Below are 20,308 nucleotides of genomic sequence, written 5' to 3'. Positions count from 1 at the left end.
ACTTGATGAATAGTATAGTTGTCAATTAATTTTGACACCTCTACACTGAACTGTTTCCAATCAGGCTCTCACCTTTTATTGCCCCTGCCCTAACTCTTTTGGAATGTGTCACCTTCAAAATCAGAGAATATTTGCACAATAACAATAACACATTAGTTTGAAGTTCAAACTTTGAACATTAAATATTTTGACTTTGTAGTGTATTCATTTGAGTATGGGTCAAAAACCATTTATGAATAATTGTGATTGGGTTTTATATAAAATATGTATAACCACTTTGAGGACCACAAAAACATTTTAATGATGTTACAATGATAGGCCTGAAATACTGTATTCTATAAATTATTTATTCTTCCACTATACAATGCATTTATGTAGGTTATTTACATTACATTATCCACATCAACAGCAACAAAACACAAAAGTAAACCATTTCACAGTTTGTGGATTCTAAACATATGTGCAAACATCAACAAGGTTGAACTCAGGTTGACAACAACAATGCCATTAAGAGGATCAAATCATCATTTGTTTATAAAATTAAATTACACTACAGATGGTTTTAGTGGAGCATAGCAAAATGTTTAGTACTCAACCACTGTAGGGAAATTTTAATACAATTCAGTATGGTACAAAATACAATACAATACAATATCTTAGAACTTCTTGACAACCAAACTTTTACAGCAGGTGGGAAATATCACTGAAGTTGTGATCTGTCCGTGTACCATCTGGAACCATGCTGCCATTTGAGCGACTTGACGAACCACTCGACAAAAGAGGAGTGTCCAGTGTTGGAGATCTCAGTGACGTATCTGGGGAGATAACCACCACATAACGACTATCGTCATCCTCCATGCTCCCGTGAACATCTGCAGTAACTATTGCGTTTTCTGCTTCCTGGTGGCTGCAGGAAGGTGAGGAGCTGAGCATAGGATCTTCCGTGGCCTCTCCATCAGGGCTCTCATCCTGGAAGCTGGTGTTGATGTAGATGATATCTTCTTTGCTAAAAGCCTCTGGAAACCTTTCTGTGATTTTTTCCAGCATTTCACGCAGTTGGTAAAAAAGGGGTCGGTCCAGAGGATCAGCCCTCCAACAGCTATACATGATCTCATACCTAGTCACAAGGATAAAAACGTTTAGACAAAAAAGTCAAAATGAGTGATCTGAGTAGAAAACACTCACAGATCATCCAAACAGTCTGTTGGTTGCTTCAGCCTGTGTCCTTCAAGGAGGTAGTCATAAATCTCGTGGTTCTGAATGCCAGGATATGGTGTCATCCCTCGTGTAGCGATCTCCCACATGGTAACACCGAATGCCCACTGCCAGATGAAATGGAAGGTACGATTTGGATTTTATCTAGAGCTCAGCAGTTGTTGTGATCATTGAAAATTAAAACAAGAGCTGTAGAAATTATATTGCATATTAACATTTATCAATATCCCTCATCATAAATCATTATTGACAATTACTATAATCAGTGTTTTCATCCAACAAGTCACTCTCAGTTTTAAAAGTTTGGTGACCCCTGCACTATTGACTCTAAATGTAGATTTGTACAGAGTAATAAGTGGGGCACTTACCACATCGCTTTTGACAGTAAATACTCTGTCCGCCAGACTCTCAACTGCTATCCATTTGACAGGCATTTTAGCAATTCTGCCTTGCCGGTAATAATCTCCACTGTAGATCTTCTTGGATAAGCCAAAATCGGCAACACATACCGTCATGTCATCTCGCAGCCTAAGGGGGAAACCGATCAACAGATAAGTAAATATTAAACATATTAAAAAGTAACTCAGACCAGATCAATAACTCACATGCAGTTGCGAGCGGCCAGGTCGCGATGCAGAAAGTTCCGCCCGCTGAGATACTCCATTCCAGTGGCAATGTCCACCATGAACTTTAGGAGTGTCTGTGTTGGTAGGAACTGTGGAATAACATTAATATGGCAGATTATATATGATGAGATGTGCTTATATTATACACAATATCTGATTCCTTACAACTGGATTCTCTCCCAAGCGTGATCGCAGCAGGAAGGTGTGTAGGTCTCCGTATTTCATAAAGGGCAGGATGACCATTGGCTTGGGGAAATGTCCAGCTCCCGTTTCCAGGCACACACCTAAAGAGGGTGACAATGTTACACAAACTCAAAAAGTGTGTGCGTTTTTTTTCTTTTTAACAAAACACTGAAAATGTGTTGTGTTGGTCCTAACCAAGTAGCCTGATGACATTAGGATGGTGGAAATCTTTCATGCAGGCTGCCTCATTCAGGAACTCCTCTATTTCCCTCTGGGAGAAACTATCCACTGTTTCAAAAACAGGAAAAAATAGTATTGCAATTAAATCATTGCAAAATTTGCTTTAAAAAGAAAGAACGAAAGAAAAGGACTTGCATTTCATTGTCTTCACAGCAACCTTTTCTGATATTCCATCTGGTTGTCTTAAATGACCCTCCATCACTGAGCCAAATTCACCTGACGGGGTAAGAAAAATACTGTTAAATTTAGTCTGGAGTAAATATCCATGTTTTTCTGGTTGTCCATTCCCCCATTCACCTTCTCCAAGCACCTTTCCTATGGTTAGCAAGTTCCTCATGACCATCACATCCTGCAGTTTGGCATGGAGTTCATCGCTGACACCAAAGTTTACAACTGCAGACAAAGTTAGGTATGTTAAGATGGATCGTTTTAGATTTGTTTGTGCCAAATTCAAATATCAATATCAATGAAAATCATTAAATCACTCAAGTGCAATATATGTTGATATGACCATGAATTTAAAAGTGTTCCATTTTGTGACTGCTGTACTGATATTATATTTGGAAACATACGAGTTATTCCGACAGCAGACCGATTGTAGGATCTCTGAGGTTTGTACTGGACCATCATCGGCTGTTGCTTTTGTCCACTTCCCAACAACCGCCTGCAGGGGGAGATAGTGAGACAGAAAAGAACATCAGAAACTGCCCACACTTAGGTCATTATAGTGAGTGAGATTCAGTACAATAGACAGTCAAAACATGGACTCTCTCTGAGTTGTTTTTGGAATTCAGCTGCTGTTTTCCTAACTGTGTGTGGTGACAAAATTCTATCTGCATCCTGAGAGGCAAGACTGAGTCACTGACTTCAAGTGACTTGTTGTGAACCTTTGCAAACCAGCAGCTGCACAGAAACACTAGGGGAGTGATTAAGAGGAAGCAAAGACACTTTATGGAAGTGTCACTTTTTTTTTCTAGTCTCCAGAAGCTCATGCAGTAAAAAGATGAGTCAACTACTGATCACTTTACGAGACGAGAAAGCAAAGCGAAGCTATTTCAAAGATAAGATTATCAAGTTTAGAGAAAGGTTTTTGATTGGATCGACTTTGAGTCCAGAAATCTCAGCATACCCAAGCCAAGAGTCAGATGTCCTGTTGCGTACACAGATAGCCACCCAGAGGACAAGCATCAAAAGACAGACTCCAGACACCACACCCAGAACAACACTGACAGAATCTGGAATCTTTGTGCCGGGGCTTGTGGACGGTGATGGACCTGATTCTAAAACAGAGAAATTAAAATTTTTAAAATTCAAATTCAATTGAAAGCCATACAGTATATGGATCAGTCATATTGTAGGGAGGGAACTGTTAAAAGCACAGCATGGACAAATAGTATTCATTCAGTTAATTCAATAGTCAAGATCCAATTTGTTCAAATTTAGAATTGTTTTCAAAAGAAATAATGGCAAATTGTCAATTTTCTAAATCAGTTCCTGTGTCAAAACAAGTAAATGCTCTTCTGCGGGATGGCAAACAGTACAAGAGTATAATGTCATTTTTCTCTTCTCACTTATGTCCAAAACAAATTTGGGCCAGTTCAAGTATGAGGAAATAAATCACGAGCGTGGCTTACTGTCTTCTGGCACAAACAGCCAGACTCGTGGGCTGACCATGCCGCTCCCAGCACGTGTGCATGCAGCCACCTCCACACTGTACGTGGTGTTGAAATCGTGCAGCGCCACAAAGGCCGTGTTGGTGTAACTGTGGATCTGAACATAAATAACGGTGCCACAATATTATAATCTGCTAAGCAATTATCTTAAAAGTTAATCATTACAAGTAGATAAGAATCCGAAAGAATAAGGTCAAAGGTTGAATGGTTTCAAAAAGACAAGAATACACAAGTGAAACATGAGCACGCCGTGTAACCTCTCGTACCACAACCTTGAGTTTGTTGACATAACATCTTCCAGCCACATTTACAGGAATAAACCTCCGCTCCCACATAATTCCCCACAAAAAAACAGTGTGCGCAGGCTACCAGTAACAATTCCCTGAAAAAAGGAAACATGGCCAGCTGCAATGGAGGTCACCATGTGACAGACAGTCTCGTATTTCACAACATTACATGGTAGCATCTATGGTTCCTCCAATATGCTGACCGACTGACAGGGGACGCAGAACCCATGATTCATTTCTGTCTGTAGCACCAATACATTGATAGCTATGAGCGCATTTCCAGTCAGTGCTGATGTCGGAAGGCTTTTGTACACCATGCGCTGTTGTGACGTCAGCAACAATGGACAACACAAAGGAGATTTAAGCCTACTATGCACATCCTGTTGTATTCATATTCCATCGACTTTGTGGTGATTCACAGCCACATGACAGATGAATAAAAACATTGACAATTTATTTTTTCACAATCGCTTCCTTAACATACACACAGACAGGAAGACCAGGAAATATGCCATTGTCTTAGAAAGCACTACTGCAGGGCCACAAGCGATAACCCCGTAATGGAAAAAAGAAATCACTATTATTGGTTAATATAACAACTGCGCGGGAGAGTCTATAACGTTCCTTGCATTCTTTCTTTTCCGTCTTCCTTAGTTTGTTGACAGAGGAATTTGCTGACCATAGGCTCAGTCACATTCTCGTCATATTTGTCATCCTCTGTTAGTAAGTTTCTCGAATTATGTAATGCTTGGCTATTTACTGAAAATCCACAATTTGGCCACAAATCGGTTGTAATGATATATGTTTCTTGCATACCTAATTACATAGTACATGATACAACTAGTAGGAGTTGGTCATGTAAGTGTCTTATATCAAAATAGGAAAAGTGAATCCCCAATTAATCAATTGGTAGTTATTTAACTAGAAGTTATGTAAATATGACTTTAATGGCATGGGAAATATTCAGCATGTTTTGAATTCCTCTTTCCATGCACGCACGTAATCTACAAATAATGCTGCACAGAGCAAATGTCTGCATGGAAGTACCTCAATTTGCCATGTCTGATGTCTTTAAAACTAAAGCAGAATCACTTGCTCACCTTGTTCACATGCGTTCCATGTCGGACAATTATGTCATAGCCTTGCAGGATACCATTTATCTTATCATCCGGTGGAGGCTTCCACCTGATCACCAGCCACGTTTCATTCAGCTGCACGGTGACATTTCGAGGATAGACTGATGGCACTGGATAACAGAAAGATGATAGTAACATGGCACCATAATACTTTTTATGTGGAAAAAAATGCAATCATGTAAAGAATGTCCAGTTTAAACTTTGATAACAGTTTGGTATGTGGTCCTTTCCTGGCTAAAATATCCCCCACAGTGTCCCTTGAAGGGAAACTCCACCCTGTAGGAACTCTTTTGGTGAGACCGCTCCTATTTCCGAAATGCCTCGAGGAAAACTGGAGGACCTTGACAGATATAGAGCAGGTAGAACATTCCAATCCCAATAGCTTTTTCTGCAGGGTATTTAAAATGGATTGAAATTGTATCTCAAGACTGATAATATTTGCAGTAGTCTTTGTAGCTTTCTGTTGTTGCGGTTTTTTGCTGTGTGTAGGTGGGAGTCAAAAAGTGGTCCATTCAAAACTTGCTTCATATAAAAAGTACTTTAAGGTATCTTTTGGTATGACTCAAAGCAATAAAAGAAATGTACAACTATTTAACCATAATTGATGCCATGTTACTTAATGAAATAGCAAAAGACGCAGATGACATTCAACCTCAATGGAAATTATATTTGCTTGTAAACTGTTGGATGGGTCCTAAAGTAGTCACGCACCTCCCTCAGTTGTGTTGCTTTGAATCCAAGGTGAGAGCGGAGAAGCCCCCACCTCATTGCTGCAGGAAACACTCATGTTGTAAGACGTCATGGCTTGAAGTCCAGTGACTTCACACTGGAATGGCGGCACCGTGGCGTTGATGAACCTGGTTATGGTCACCTCCCCTATCCTGCGACTCACCATTTTCAACTTGGATCACACGGAAAACATGCAGTGATATATCTGAGGAGGGTTAATAAAAATAAAGGAGCAGATGTGACACTCACTCTAATGTGGCATTTTGATAACGGAGAGAAACCGTCATGTCCGGGCACCCAGCTTAGTATCAATTTATTGGACTCCCTTGCAATCACAGTCAAGTTAGACACAGTCTTTGGAAGCACTGAAAAACACAGTCAAATCTAACATTGGCAAAAACACAATCCATTAAAACCTCAGTTAATAGTAAATGTTTCCAAAAACTCTTCTACAAGACTGCAACATACAAGTACATTCAAGGACAAGAGAAAATATTTTGAATCTTCCAAAAACAAGTTGCTATTTTTTATTGTCATCAGCATTTGTGGCATACCTTTAATGTTGATGTTTGCTTCTCTGGATGTACTGACCCCCTTCTTGTTGTATGCTTCGCAGTTGAACTGAGTGTACTTGTTGACACCTTTAGTAAACACATTAGAGAGGATGACTCAGTGTTAAGTATCTGCTGATTATTTGGTGGAAACACTGAATGTCTAATAACGTTAATTTCGACCATAACTAGGTATTCTCTTTGTGCAGACGAAAGACGGAACAGGTCTCGTCTCTTCTTCAGAAGTGAGAATGTCATCAACCTATAAAATGACACATTATTTTTGAATTTCTTCTTCACTATACTCAATGGTTAGAAAAAATGCCTGGCTTTCTGTCAGTCAAAAGCCTCAAACATTTGAAAAATACTGCAACATATGCCCCTTTTGTGCTCAATTTCGGAAGCCGAGCTAAGCAAACAGCAGCCAGAGAGAAAGTACTGGATGTTTTGTTTATATTTTTAAGAGTGTCTTGACCTTCCCCGGAGCACTAGTGTAAACAGTGCCATGCTTTTTACACAAACACAAACTGCACCACATGTTTCTGCTTTTAACTCTAAATGACAGTGACTCTCAAAGTCTGATGTGCAAATAACTGAGGAGTTTTGGGGAGTAATGGGCAAATACCTTAGCACATTTTTGGCCAAGTTGCAAAAATGCCATGACTACAAGCCTTAGCCTTTGAGTGCACAGCCAACAGATGTTGGAAGCAAAATGGAGAGTGAGCAGGTTTGACTCAAGTTGCAACTGGAATAAGTCATTCTTGTTAAATGTGGAAAAACAAAATGGGAAACTTCAATCATGACTGGTTTTTGGAGAAGAGTGTCACACCAAAATCCTTTTTTGTAAAATTAAGACGCTTAAAAAATATTATTTACATGCAAAAGGTTGTTTAAAGGTTTTAATCCAATAATTGAGAAGTTAAGTCTGCTCCAGCATTCCATGAACTAATGGTCCACCCAAAATATAATTACAGAAAACCAGTTTCTATTCTAATGTGTTGATGTGTAAAAAAGGAAGAGCTAAAAAATATATATATTTGGCACTAAAAATACACAAAGATGAGGCATTTGTATTCTGGTTTTATGGTAAGCACGGGTAAATTGATGACTGAGATGGAAACAACCAGTTCAGAGTAGCAAGTGGGTTGGCTGGGAGTACAGTAGAAGAAGTTTTGCAGCATAGGTCGAGCAACCTATCATTTTGAGGTTGTTGTAAAACTGCCAGAAATGTTAGCTTTCCATTTATAAAGCCAATTAAAGAGACTTTGTTTTCTTGCTGTGCACACCACATTTCAGTGAACCCGACTAGATTTTGCTTCATGTGAAGTAAACTCTACAATCATTTTACGAAGCACCGTTGCCATGATTCAGACTGTAAAACTGATTAGTATTGCAAACGTGCACAGAAATTTTAAGCCATTCCAGATGACAAATATGATCAAATGTTTTCATGGTTTACAACTTGTGAGACATTAGTGTCTCTCACTACAGCTCAGTAAGCATCAGAGGATTGACATTTTGGTATAGTTTTGGACTTTTTTTTTTTTTTTGCAAGATGATAAGTAAAGAAGAAGAATACAAAAGATAATTGCATGCACTGATACAAATGGAGAGCAGTAGAACTTTTGTGCGTGTCTAAATACTAACATTATCAATGGCCTCAATGACACCAGCCTTGGTGGTACAAATCTCTTTGGATCAGCACAGTGGAGATGCTTAGGCAGCGAAGATGAAGCAGAATAGAAACCGCTTGCAGACCAAAACACACAAGCTCGTGATAGCCGCTCACGAACTACCCACTGACTGGCAAGCTTCTATATGGGTCATCACTTATTCTCAAAGGCGGAGTAAATTTACCATTTGATTTTTGAATTGTATATTTTACAAAGATGTGTGAGGTGAAATTGTGATATTTAATAACAAATAGGCGGTCAAACAGATTGTGTAGTGTTCTTTAACACTTGACATGAACTCTTCCAGATGCCTTATGTGGAAATAGGAGCACTTGCCGCATAAAACAAGTGCAACGTGTGTAGTGAAAGTACCGAGTTCTGGTAGCTTGCAGCCTTCAGCCCCTCCTTGCTTGGGAAGTGGGCTGTCCTGTGAATGAGGTCTTTGTCTCCGGAGCCAACCCCCGAACGGAATGCATGTATAACCCCCCACTCCAGCCCTTCCTGCCCGGGCCCTTGCACACACTGGACCAAAAAGCACAGCTCTGAACATTTAACCCATTGCGCAACCTGATGTGTTGCCCCACAGGAGGAGCCTTTAGCCTGAAGGACACACTGAGCCAAGAATATATCCTCGTCATAACAAATGTTTTTCATCCAATATTAAAATCAAGTAGGGTTTTATTAAGTTAACAGGTTCACCTCAGAATTTTCAAGGGACTTTAGTTTGTCTATCCTAAAAAAAAAAATTAAAGGCAATAAGGCCCGAAATAATAGCCTTCTAATATAGTGTAGTGATTAAATCTTGTACATGAATAGCGCCAATGATTGCATAAAAATCTCTGAAACAGAACAGAAACCACCAACAAACAAATGCAATTTCAGGTCACGCCAGCTCAATTTGTCTCTATTATAAGAAATCATTTTCTCTCTATTTGTTGGTTTGATAATAATACTCAAGAGTTTCTCCAGTGAGCTACTTTAACAGTCATGCATTTGTGCAAGACAGTTACAATGTGCAATTTTGACAACAACAAGGTTTGCTCACCTTCCACATGGTAAGTACTGGGTGAACTATGATAGTCACCATCGGGAATTCCATCAATCAGCCAGCGGATCTTAACGGGGTCTGGAGGTCCGACTGCCTCACATGACAGAGTGAAAGGAGTGTCCTTTGTTGTGTTTCTGTCCTCAGGTTGCTGGATAAAGGTTGGAAGACCTACAAAATAGAAATAATTGCGATAAGTGCGGAGTTCTAAACAAGTGCCCGATGCCACTTTGGACTTACCTTCTACCTTGATGGTGATAGGTTGAGACTCCACCGTCCTGTTGCCGATGCTGAGCCTGCAACGGTACTCGCCAGCGTCTGCCCTTTGCACCTGGGTAATGCTGTGACACCATTTTAAAATGTCAAAGTTCAATTCAGAAATAAATGCAGGTCCTAGACAAATTATTACTATTACTACTATTATTACTATTGCCTTAAATAAAGTTAAAGAAGGCTAAAGAGAACTTCAGGGCCACATATACGTACCTGACAGTGGAAAGGAGCGTTGTTGCCTTGTCTGTGATGGTCTGCAGTTCATTAATCATTACTTGCATGTTCGTAGCCAGGTCCTGGCCGTTCTTCATCCACAAGATGGTGGGTTCAAGCTGGGTATCGGAAATGTCAATGGAGCAGCTGAACTTTGCCTCATGTCCTTCCGACAACTGGATGAAATCTGTGGTGGTCTTAAAATTGAGCAGTTTTAGCTCATCCGGGCTGAGGTACATCTTGGAAGCATGGCCTGACACAACAAGGGGCTCAGAGGTCCTGATGGGCCGATGGAGATGCTTGCTGGATTCCTGGGCTGTTTACACAGTCACATTAGGTTGGAATGAAATTAGGTTTTATAAACAGTGTACTAGGATTGCTAATATCACATTATTTTGTATAATACAACTTTTTTCTTTTTTAAAACCTTATAAACACACAAACTAAATTTGGGGGGAAATCAATCCAATGAAAACATGTCAATATTTACATATCATAAGGCTGTTGAGTTACAGTATTTATTCTGTTCAAAAATTGGAAAGTCAGACACTATTGACACAAAGTCCAAGATCCAAAATACCAGTTAGTTTTCTTCAAAATTGTGCCCAATAATTATTTTCATTAGTTTTGCGCGGCATTAGTTGTATTAATCACTATCACGTACGAATAGGTGGGGAAAACAAATTTAAGAAGTAGTCGGTACACAATCAATGCCAATATGCGTTATAATTGAGAGTTGCAAGTCAGTGTGATAAACATATGGTCTTAAGTTTATTCTAACGTGACGTGCGAGCCAAAACGTAAACTTTTTTTTTTCAATTAGATTTACAAAGAAACAATCAAGATTTGATGACATTAGTGAGATAAGACGCACAAATAGATCAACCCAAAGGAGACAGCTTTGCTCTCTTCAGGTCTTCTAAGTGCGCTCACAGGTTCAGGTTGGCACTTTGAAAGCGTTTAATTTTGTCTGAGCTGCAATTACGGACAATTATTCTTGCATCGAGTCAAATTTCCTTGCGTCGAGGCGTGAAATTAATTAAACACATTACCACTGCTGGAATTCCACACAGTCAGTGCCATGGTTACGGTGGAGAGTATAAATCCCAACCAGGCATCTGAAGTCAGCTTCTTTGCCATTTTTCCTCTGCACTTCTCAGTCCAAGCAGGCAGAAAATACCCACAACAATGATACCAGCGCACACTCGATTGCACGACGACTGACAAGGGATTCTTCCCTCTGCTTTCTACCTCTCAATGAAGTCAATGAGACCTACATCACCCAGGAGAGTTTAGGCGCTGTGTGTGGAGACTTGTTGTTACCAAATAACGTTGGCCTCTGGGTAGAAAAGTTTACTTACCGCAACGTCACAGGAGGCGGTCCGGGTAGGAGAAAATAATTGAAATATGAAGAAAAACCTAACAAAACAATTGTTGGCATGTTAAACATATGGAAGTCCCTTTCTACTTAGTCAAAATGTGCATAATAAAAAATACCATTAAAATCGCGTCTGTTTTTGTTCCCTTTTGTTTTTTTCGACACATAATTAGGCCCATACTCTAAACCTGTACGGACCTAGAATTACTAACTAAGGTAATATTTATTATTTGTCTCTAAATATTTTTTTCCCACCATAAATAAACAATTTGGGTTATCTGCGCAACTTCGTCACCGTGTGGTCAAGACTAGACACTGCAGTACCATAAAAGCCGTCTGTTTCGTTTCTGCGTTTGAGAATAAAGACGCCCTTCTCGTAACCTTCCCAATGATTGTTAAAAGTTCCATTTTCATCTGATTGTCGACGAATGCATTTCTGTCCGTGACAAAAGAACGTCTCCAACTCTCCATAGATGATGAATCACACTTTTCTGCCTCGCTGCATATGTCAAGCTTTGTCAAAAATGTTATTTCGCAAATATCCATGTAATCGTCCATACAATGCATTGGTCGTAGAGACTAATTCTAATTAGTTTTAAAAACTCACAAAGTAGGGGCGAATTGTCAGGAGCGCGTATATTTTAAGCTGTGCCACCGCTTTAATACACTAGGTGGGGTCAAAAAGCAAAGGGATAGACTCTAGCCGTATCATGTGACTGATCATTTTATTTAACAATATAAATTGAAATCAATAAGTAAATAATCAACGATCAAATCCATATTGGTGTCGTCAAAACAACATCCAAAACCCAATATTATATTTTCAAACAGTTCGTGCGGACGTTTCACAGGAAGTGGAAGAGGCGATAAAGGAAGACGACACCCGGCCAGAGCAATACTGATCTGGAATCAGTTGTTTAGACCATGAAACGCGCTCAGCTAACGTAACTTTCAGCATCATATTTGACCTCAAGTCAGTTTATAAGAGTGGGCCGATTCGGGGAGTCAGGAAGTCCACAGTGCTCGAACTTCTGACAATATTCTCCCAATGCACACAAGTAATCATAGAAATTGGGGTTGTATTACACCGACGTCTAATTAATTTGTCATCTTCCCGAGACCATGGACAAACTTCGTCGTGTGCTAAACGGCCGAGAAGAGAACGAAGAACTTGGTCTCACGACTCAGGTAGCGCATGATTGCAGTAAACTGCACGATACGATGCTAATGGGCGCAACAGTTTCAAGTAACAAGCGTTACCTTGATAGAACTGCACTAAACGTACTGATCTGCCAATAATTGATGATAATTACTTTTTATATTCCCTATAATGTTAATCGATGGTTGTCGATGCTGTGAAGTGTACTGGAGTTTTTCAGTTCAGTCAATAATGTCCATTAAACTTTATACTTTTCTGCTTTATATACATTTCTATATTTGTATGTTTATGCGTTTATGCCTTGATGCTTGTTACATGCTATCCAAAGGATGCTAAAATAAGGTAAGAATCTGACATTACACTCCATCTTGTCAGCCGATCAGTGTATTTTTTAACTTTAGTTTATACTCGAGTTCATCATCTGATGATGAAGGCAGTTATGTGAATGAGATGACGCAACTATTCTATAATGTATTCTATAAATGACAACTTGCCTAAATTGGGTCTGGTACAGGACTGTCTCAGAAAATTAGAATATTGTGATAAAGTTCTTTATTTTCTGTAATGCAATTAAAAAAGAAAAATTAAATTAATAAAAGGCTTGCAATATTTCAGTTGATTTGTGATGAATCCCGAATGTATGACGTTTTTGTTTTTTTAATTGCATTACAGAAAATAAAACACTTTATCACAATATCCTAATTTTCTGAGACAGTCCTGTACATATCCACGCCAGCGCAACATCTCAGCATGTCAGAGGTTGCAGAATCTGGTTAACTGTGTCTTCTAATTGTCAACTATGGTGTCTTTTAGTATTTGAAATTTCAGCAAGTATACAATGCCATCCGGAAGTGTGCAGCCCTCAGTGTGGATGACATAAGCTTTTCGTATGACTTCCTCCTTTTGTTGTCACTAGGTCCTCGATGTTTCCTCGCTCAGCTACAGCACCAGGGTGAAATGGTTTGTCATATGCTTCGCCTCAGGCATCTTGTGCTCAATACTTGTGAGTGCTGCCGCCTTGCTTTCATATTTCATTAGCTGTCTGGTGTGTATTTATTAATACCCTGGGGATACAGCACAAAAGTAAATCAATGATATCGAGAAAACAGTCCTTGTGTGTATGCAGTGAATTTGTCTTATATCATGCGGTCAAGACCTAAAATGGGCCATGGGTTTATCATTTATACTGTTGCCAACTGTCGATTAAATGCTCAAACCAATTTTGTAATCAATATACACACAAAATCATGATGAAAAGCCTTGGTATCATTAGTGAAATCATACTTTATCCTTGTCATTATCCTTATTTTATGTAGAGTTACAAATAAAATAATTCTTATTTTCAGTCGCTAATAGAAATGATATATTTTTTTTACATTTCAGGGCTCAGCTCTGCTGTTCCTTCCAAATGGAATCAAACTCTTTGCCGTTTTCTACACATTGGGCAATGTTGCAGCTCTTTCCAGGTGGGACTTAATCATAGCGTGACATATAGTGAGGGGTACTAAGATTGCTAACATTGACAGCTTGTCATTATTTTCCATGTTTACTCTTTAGGAAACTAGGTCATAGCCCAGGTTCTAATCCTGAGCAAGACAGGATCATAAAAAGCAATTTTAACGTTCCTATTATGATACATGACAGTTAATGACTTTCTCAATGCAGTATAATGTGTGTGTATCAGCCCTCTGAGCGTCAGCGCAGTGCCGACAGCGTCTCATCTAGCAGATGTGACGCTCCACAGGCACCATCCTCCCACTCATAGCTCAGCTGAGCATAGAGCTGTGCTTTGTCATTGGGGGAAGCTTCCGTCAGGATGCAATCACTGACGTCATCGAAGTATCAGGAAACTTTGATTGTGTTCTCCTGGCGTGGGGTTTTAAATATTGATACGATATGTTATGTTGGCCAGTCTCCACATTTTTAATTGTTTGGAAATAAATGAATGAATGCTACCTTAAATTTTATTTATTTTTTTGTTTATAGCTTAAAAATCATGAATGAAATTCACCTGTAATGTTTGATTTATTTTTAAAGATACTGTGTAACTATCTTTTCTTCAATAGCACCTGCTTCCTTATGGGACCAGTAAAGCAGTTAAAGCGCATGTTTGAGCCAACTCGACTAATAGCAACCATTGTTATGCTGGTAAGAACATTGTTACTGGCACCGCTATCTTAATGTTTTCACAAAGTCTTAATTCTGTTCAAACACATTTTCAAGGACTAGACCGTATAACGTTAATGTGAATGACTAATAACACGTCTTTCATTTTCCCCAACAAGCTCTGCCTCGTCTTAACACTATGCGCAGTGTTTTGGGTAAGTTGACAAGAGGCAAAGCGCTTTCCAGTGTTTTGATGGAGTCTTTACAATGCTTAAAATACATAATTTATTTTTTACAGTGGCACAAAAAGGGACTGGCCATCATCTTTTGTATTCTCCAGTTTCTCGCAATGACGTGGTAAGTGCGAACAATAAATGCCAAAAGTGTTTTCTTTAACGTTGACCAAATTGCTGAAATTGTGGTTGGCCTGGAATTTGTTGCATTTTGTGCTTGACTTATGGAATTATTTGAAACATTGGCTACAGCAAAAAGGACAGTCTTTGCAGCGGTCCGATTCTGACTGTTGGTAAAAAGCTAGGAGTTGGGAGCATTTAAGAGCTGAGAAAGCTCTGAGATGCATAGATGAAGATTTTACATTTCCCCCTGTCCTTGCATACTATTTCCAGTGTGAATTGATACATTGTTGGCACTTATGTTATCATATATCACCCCAGTGAGAGAAACTGCTGAGGCAGAGCCAAGGGGATTTTACATTGTGCCCTGTGGTCAGTTTGCATTTTAAAGGAGATTAGTTCAAGTGACAACATTCTAACTATTGTTATGCTTGCAAAAAGCTTTATGGCAACCTGAGTGGAGAAAATGCTGATGCACGTCATTGATGAGCATTTTCATTCTGGCTTGTGGCCAGGAACAAACAAGCATGCTAACAGTTGCTCTGCAAATATGATGTAACAATTTAGTATATCTGTCAGAATAATTAAACTGCCACGGAAAACGCCAGGTATGTGTTTGAAAAGCAAGTTTAAGCTGTGTTTTTTTTTTTAAAAAAAGTGTTTGTTGATTCAATCTTTCCACTGATATTGTGCTTTACATTGATCTTCGTAAGGTGTCCGTATAGTTCACAACTAGCTGTTATGTTATCCTACCCAGATATGTCGCAATGTTCAAAACGGCGGTGAAACCTGCACCAATTCCTGCAGATGGAATGCAGCAGGCTTAGTTTAGGTCTTGTCTGATTGTTCGCCAGCTAGGTCAGCGTGGTTTTGGTCAGGTGGTGCCTGACTTGGCGTGGACCTACTTTAGTCTTACTCAGACAGTATGTGGTCCTGGCAAGTGGAAGATAGTTTTTATTGAACTGCTCTGTCTGTTTATACTCAGGACAAAGCCTCTGTACTTGGCCATCATAATTTATAATACATGTCATCCCATTCCATTTCCATTTACTTTTTCAACTGAATGGCTGGTGTAAATGATATATCAACATTCTTAACTGCCAAAATGATGTTAATAGCTTTTTAGCAGAAGAATAGAGTAATATCAGTTGGCATAATAGTAGTTAGTTAGATTCTTTGGTTGTGGACTTGTGGGTGTCAGTGAAAGACCTTGGAAAGCTCTGTGGGTGGGGGGAAAAAAAAAAAAAGCATTCTGTCAGCATGACTGTCCATCTCGCAACAACCGTCAATTTCACCTACGTCTGGAACATGCATTTCCGCTTTTGCCAGCATTCCTCAAGGCATCACCACGGAAACCACTAGTCACACATCCATCCCAGGCTCATTCTGCACAGACACTATGGTAGAGTACACGCCCACGCGAGAGCTGAGGCGTCTGCGTGAAACATAGACACTGACCCACACACTAGACTGGGCAAAGTTCAGATTTCAGGCTGAATGCTGCAAGCCTAAAACAGGATCACATGACCTAAAACAGAGTGTTGTTATTTTATTTTATTAGATTAATTTAGCACAAATGTGCACACAATAGCACCCATTGATGTTAACAGCTAAAAGCTGCTGTTAATGGCTTGCCTAGCTCAAGCTATTGTTAATCATTCAACTGCTGTAGATTCCTCTCATATTTGTGACAGTCACTTATAAAATAGTCACTAACTACACTCTTTAGCCCACAGTCTTTGGTCTTGTTTTGAAATCTCTTCATTGGCACAATGATTGATGTTCTGTACTCATGATAGTACTGATCCTAATCTAGTTCACTTACAAATGCAGTACTCTGTTTTGTGTTTTTCTTTTCTGCCACGTTTTAACCTTTACAACCCCACCACATGCCGAATATGTAAATCAAGCATATAGTAAAATGTCAAATTCTGCTGAGAGATCATGTGTGTAAAGGGCATTTTTATAGAAATTGTATCTTACTCTATATTTTCTTCTCTGTTTTCTTTTTTTGTCATTCAGGTACAGCATCTCCTACATTCCTTTTGCCAGGTAAGACAATCATGATGAAAAGTGATGAGGGATTCTCCCATCTGCAGTCCGTCATCAATTTTTTTTAAAGTTTTTTCCTTGCCCTACTAAGCCAATGACGCAAGAAAGAGTTATCATTGAGACCAGTGAAAAACATGTTTTTATTTACTTCTAAAGGTCCTACTGTTTGCTTTCCCCATTTGGAGGTAATCCTCCCCCCTCCCTCCCTCCCTGTACTACTCAGTCACCCCTCTTAAAAGTCAGACAAATTGATGCTTGTTGTTTCACAGGCGCTTTGTTGCGTTGACGTTTTCTTTTGTCATAATATAATTTTTTTTTTCTCTAATACAATAATACCACTCCCTTGGCCAGAGCTGGGTCTGACGTAGCTCTAATTAGTTTATCCCTCTACAAAGGGATGCTCTAAGGAACATTTTCCTGAGATCTGGACATGAATACTAAAATGTTAATCTCATAATCACAGGAACTTGTTGCCACCATTTTAGATGTGAACAATGGAGAGTGTAAATGGCTTGAACACATACTGACAGTGAATACATTTTTGGTATTCCCCCAGTCGTGACGGTTAAGACAGACATTACTACCCGTCACATTCCTCCATATGGCCATCCTCCAAGCACAAGCACGAGGTGTGATGTTGTTTTGCCAATCCAGATGCGGGCAGGATTATGTCCAATTTGTAGAGTGGGCCTGGGTACTGTGTGTGTTTTGGTGACCCCATAATCCCTCCCAACAGCTGAGAAACCTGCTATAACCTCCCCATAGTCCCCCTCCCCCCTTGTCCAAAGGCTGACAACAAAACAAAGACGGTCTTGCATGCTGCCCTTCCCTTCCACAAGCTAAATTCTTGAGAATCAAAGTATGACATTCTAATGCTTATTTATTGTTCATTTTGCTCATTGTTTAAATTTGTTGGTCAGCTCATTAGTGGCCTTCATTGACAAGCTTTTAAAGGCGAGGTTACTTTCTATAACACGCTCAAACTGAATTAGGGCCACCCTTATGGCAAGAGGACTTGATCCTTTAATGTGTTTTACTTGTCTTCCTGTTTATAAGCTTCCTCACCGAAAGTAGGTGAAGAACAGAATCATGCCATATGTGCAATTCCCACAGTGCTTTGAGGCTAACATTGCTCTACATTTTCATACGAAACGGGGGAGGTCTCAGATGTGTGTTATTTATTCATGGAGTTGTGAAGTGATGCAAAAAATAGCATCAAGAGAAACAAAACATAAAAAAAACTGAGGCAGATGGAAAAGGATGCTGGCGTACATAGCCAAAGCTTGAGAAGGAGCGAGGCTCCTTTCTTGCAAACTGACCTGCCCTCCCCCCCAAGCCAGGCTATGATTCACCCCCCTTCTCCTTTTAACCTTGACGGGCTTCACACCTCCTCCACTGAAATGTAACTGAGGCTGCAGGCGAAGTCTGCATAGCAACGCTCTCATGGCAAGAACAGAATGTGGCGAGGGGAACGGAGATGGCAATGGTTTGTGGTTGCCATGGCGATGACTCCTCTTGCATCATTGCTCAACACTGAGCACCTGGCAAAACGGGGCCCCACCACTGCCATGAACATACGGAGCTTCCCCGCCAAAACATTCTCACTTATTTATGAGATGCCCCACCCGAATTATAGTGAGATAGCCCGGAAGAGCTCTTTTGTCACTTTGCATTTTACATGCATGACAGCATTCTGTCCTCTGGGATGTCAGCCCATTTATCCCTGGATGATTTGGGGGGTTCGTACGTTCCATAAGATATTTCCGTTACATGGCTGTTCATCATAAATTGTATTTATGTGCTTGATCTAATGAGACCATTTGCCTCCTCCTACAGAGACGCTGTGATGAAATGCTTCACTACCTGTCTGAGCTAAGATTCTGGAGTACACTCTTTCATTTGGAGACTGGTCCTCATATGCAAGAACAATAACTCTACAATATACATATAATTGTTGTTTTTTTTACTGCTTATTATAGTAGCCTTTTTGAGTTAACCGAAGGTCTATTCCTTGGATCAGATTTTACTTTTGTACTTTATGCTGTGAGTGCATTTAATGCTTAATATATTTAAAGATTCAATAGATATTTCAGGTTGGTTGAGGCTGCTTGAGTGCTCATGAAGTAATTTAAATTTCCTGTGCGTCGCAATCCGCTATACAAGTGCAGGGGGGGGGAAATATCCTTAAATACGACTATTTATCAATTAAATCTTGCTTGACGTGTGCTTTCTTAAACTCTATTCAAATTAGAACACGGACACTGCTGCCAAAACACATTTCGGTTTTTGTTTTCATATGAGCGTCTGCCTTCTATGTTTTAATAGATATTAAAAAAAAAATACCCTCAAGCTTATGAGGCACTGATGTTTGCACTGGCATGTTTGAACTCCACAGCTCTTGAGTTTTTCCCACTTAAACTGTAAAATTAGGCGCGCGTGTTGGTAGGCTTTGTGTATATTAGCCCCCTCCCCCACTCAGTAAATTACATTAAAATTGAGCATTTTAAAATTTTATTCTCAGCCAGACGCAACAATGACCCATTTAGTTACGCTTTCCTGAGCAATGTGGTTTTCGTGACCTAATAACTCGATATAGCTTCCAACAGGATCCTTGTATGCTCCAGCATGATGGCATCATAGCCTTTGAGAATTGAGTTGTCATGACAACCTCTGCCGGAAGATTCATTACTTTAGCTACCCCCATCATAGGTGCAGATTGTTTGTATTATGGTGACAGAAAGACATATGCTTTTGTATGAAAATACAACAAAACACATTTTTCATACACAAAACCTGACATTTTACAGGTGCTTTGTTCTTTATTTTTAAGAAGTCACATGTTGCGCTCTTTCCATATGCCAAACAACTGCATTGCAATTCGTGTTGCGCAAAGACCTCCCCTCATCATTTTGTTAGGCTTTTGCAAAGAAGGATTATGGACAAAGTCTCCCTTCAGTACAATTTATTCAAGTAACTTAAGTAACAAGCAAATCTCTGAAATCTGAGGGGTCAAATATTGCTGCAGAATGAAGGCATTCCTTCCTTCATTCATTCATTCCTAATCCAAACCCATTTGGTCTTTTCGGATCCCAAAGAAGTTGTAAAGAGGGATACAAAGGTATACAACAGCACAAGCAGTTTAGGGGGATATTAAAATTATGGAGAACTATTATTGTAGTCTTAATACATATTATGTTTGTCTTTCCTTATGAAGTCCTGTTTATAATGTGATCATCTGTACACTGAAACATTGTAAATGACATCTGAGGCTCTCATTCTATGATGAGGTAATCGATTATGTGCAAAATGAAATAAAATGATCAAGCAATTTTTAATAAATACAGATTGAATGATTCCTCTCATCCAAAGCCCTTACATTTTTAATCCATTTTCAGACTCAAAAGTCATGAAATCTG

The 20,308-nt window shown here is 39.5% G+C and overlaps 2 protein-coding genes across 3 annotated transcripts; one reads left to right on the top strand and one right to left on the bottom strand.

Annotated features, from left to right (window-relative positions):
- Positions 1–326: 326 nt before the first annotated feature.
- On the bottom strand, positions 327–11,195 carry mertka (c-mer proto-oncogene tyrosine kinase a). 2 transcript variants are annotated; one of them, XM_061285562.1, is made up of 19 exons: positions 10,897–11,195; positions 9,845–10,160; positions 9,599–9,699; positions 9,359–9,529; positions 6,644–6,730; positions 6,339–6,454; positions 6,072–6,261; positions 5,325–5,470; positions 3,899–4,034; positions 3,394–3,544; positions 2,837–2,928; positions 2,562–2,657; positions 2,400–2,480; positions 2,220–2,312; positions 2,007–2,125; positions 1,821–1,930; positions 1,584–1,743; positions 1,186–1,322; positions 327–1,117 (listed from the first exon to the last, which is right to left on the bottom strand). In XM_061285562.1, exons 1-19 carry the CDS (start codon positions 10,982–10,984, stop codon positions 682–684), a joined length of 2,826 nt encoding a protein of 941 aa, XP_061141546.1. In that variant the 5' UTR covers positions 10,985–11,195; the 3' UTR covers positions 327–681. The 2 variants fall into 2 exon arrangements, with proteins under 2 accessions (XP_061141546.1, XP_061141548.1); XM_061285564.1 differs by lacking the exons at positions 9,359–9,529; positions 9,599–9,699; positions 9,845–10,160; positions 10,897–11,195 and adding an exon at positions 8,686–9,295.
- Positions 11,196–12,195: 1,000 nt separating this feature from the next.
- On the top strand, positions 12,196–20,231 carry sft2d1 (SFT2 domain containing 1). Its single transcript, XM_061285240.1, has 8 exons — positions 12,196–12,410; positions 13,298–13,384; positions 13,765–13,847; positions 14,448–14,529; positions 14,667–14,702; positions 14,786–14,844; positions 16,863–16,892; positions 18,729–20,231. Exons 1-8 carry the CDS (start codon positions 12,345–12,347, stop codon positions 18,766–18,768), a joined length of 483 nt encoding a protein of 160 aa, XP_061141224.1. The 5' UTR covers positions 12,196–12,344; the 3' UTR covers positions 18,769–20,231.
- The last annotated feature ends 77 nt before the right edge of the window (positions 20,232–20,308 follow it).

This window comes from Syngnathus typhle, linkage group LG8 (assembly GCF_033458585.1).
Source record: "Syngnathus typhle isolate RoL2023-S1 ecotype Sweden linkage group LG8, RoL_Styp_1.0, whole genome shotgun sequence".
In the NCBI taxonomy this organism is placed as follows: domain Eukaryota; kingdom Metazoa; phylum Chordata; class Actinopteri; order Syngnathiformes; family Syngnathidae; genus Syngnathus; species Syngnathus typhle.
This window is presented reverse-complemented; position numbering and strand designations above follow the sequence as displayed.

Coding starts and splice junctions, on each gene's coding strand:
- mertka (XM_061285562.1), bottom strand. CDS start 10,984: ATGGCAAAGAAGCTGACTTCAGATGCCTGGTTGGGATTTATACTCTCC. Junction 6,731..9,358: donor CAGTACTTACCATGTGGAAG/GTGAGCAAACCT, acceptor TGTTTACTAAAG/GTGTCAACAAGTACACTCAG. Junction 2,481..2,561: donor AGGAAAGGTGCTTGGAGAAG/GTGAATGGGGGA, acceptor TTACCCCGTCAG/GTGAATTTGGCTCAGTGATG.
- sft2d1 (XM_061285240.1), top strand. CDS start 12,345: ATGGACAAACTTCGTCGTGTGCTAAACGGCCGAGAAGAGAACGAAGAA. Junction 12,411..13,297: donor AACTTGGTCTCACGACTCAG/GTAGCGCATGAT, acceptor TGTTGTCACTAG/GTCCTCGATGTTTCCTCGCT. Junction 14,845..16,862: donor CAGTTTCTCGCAATGACGTG/GTAAGTGCGAAC, acceptor TTTGTCATTCAG/GTACAGCATCTCCTACATTC.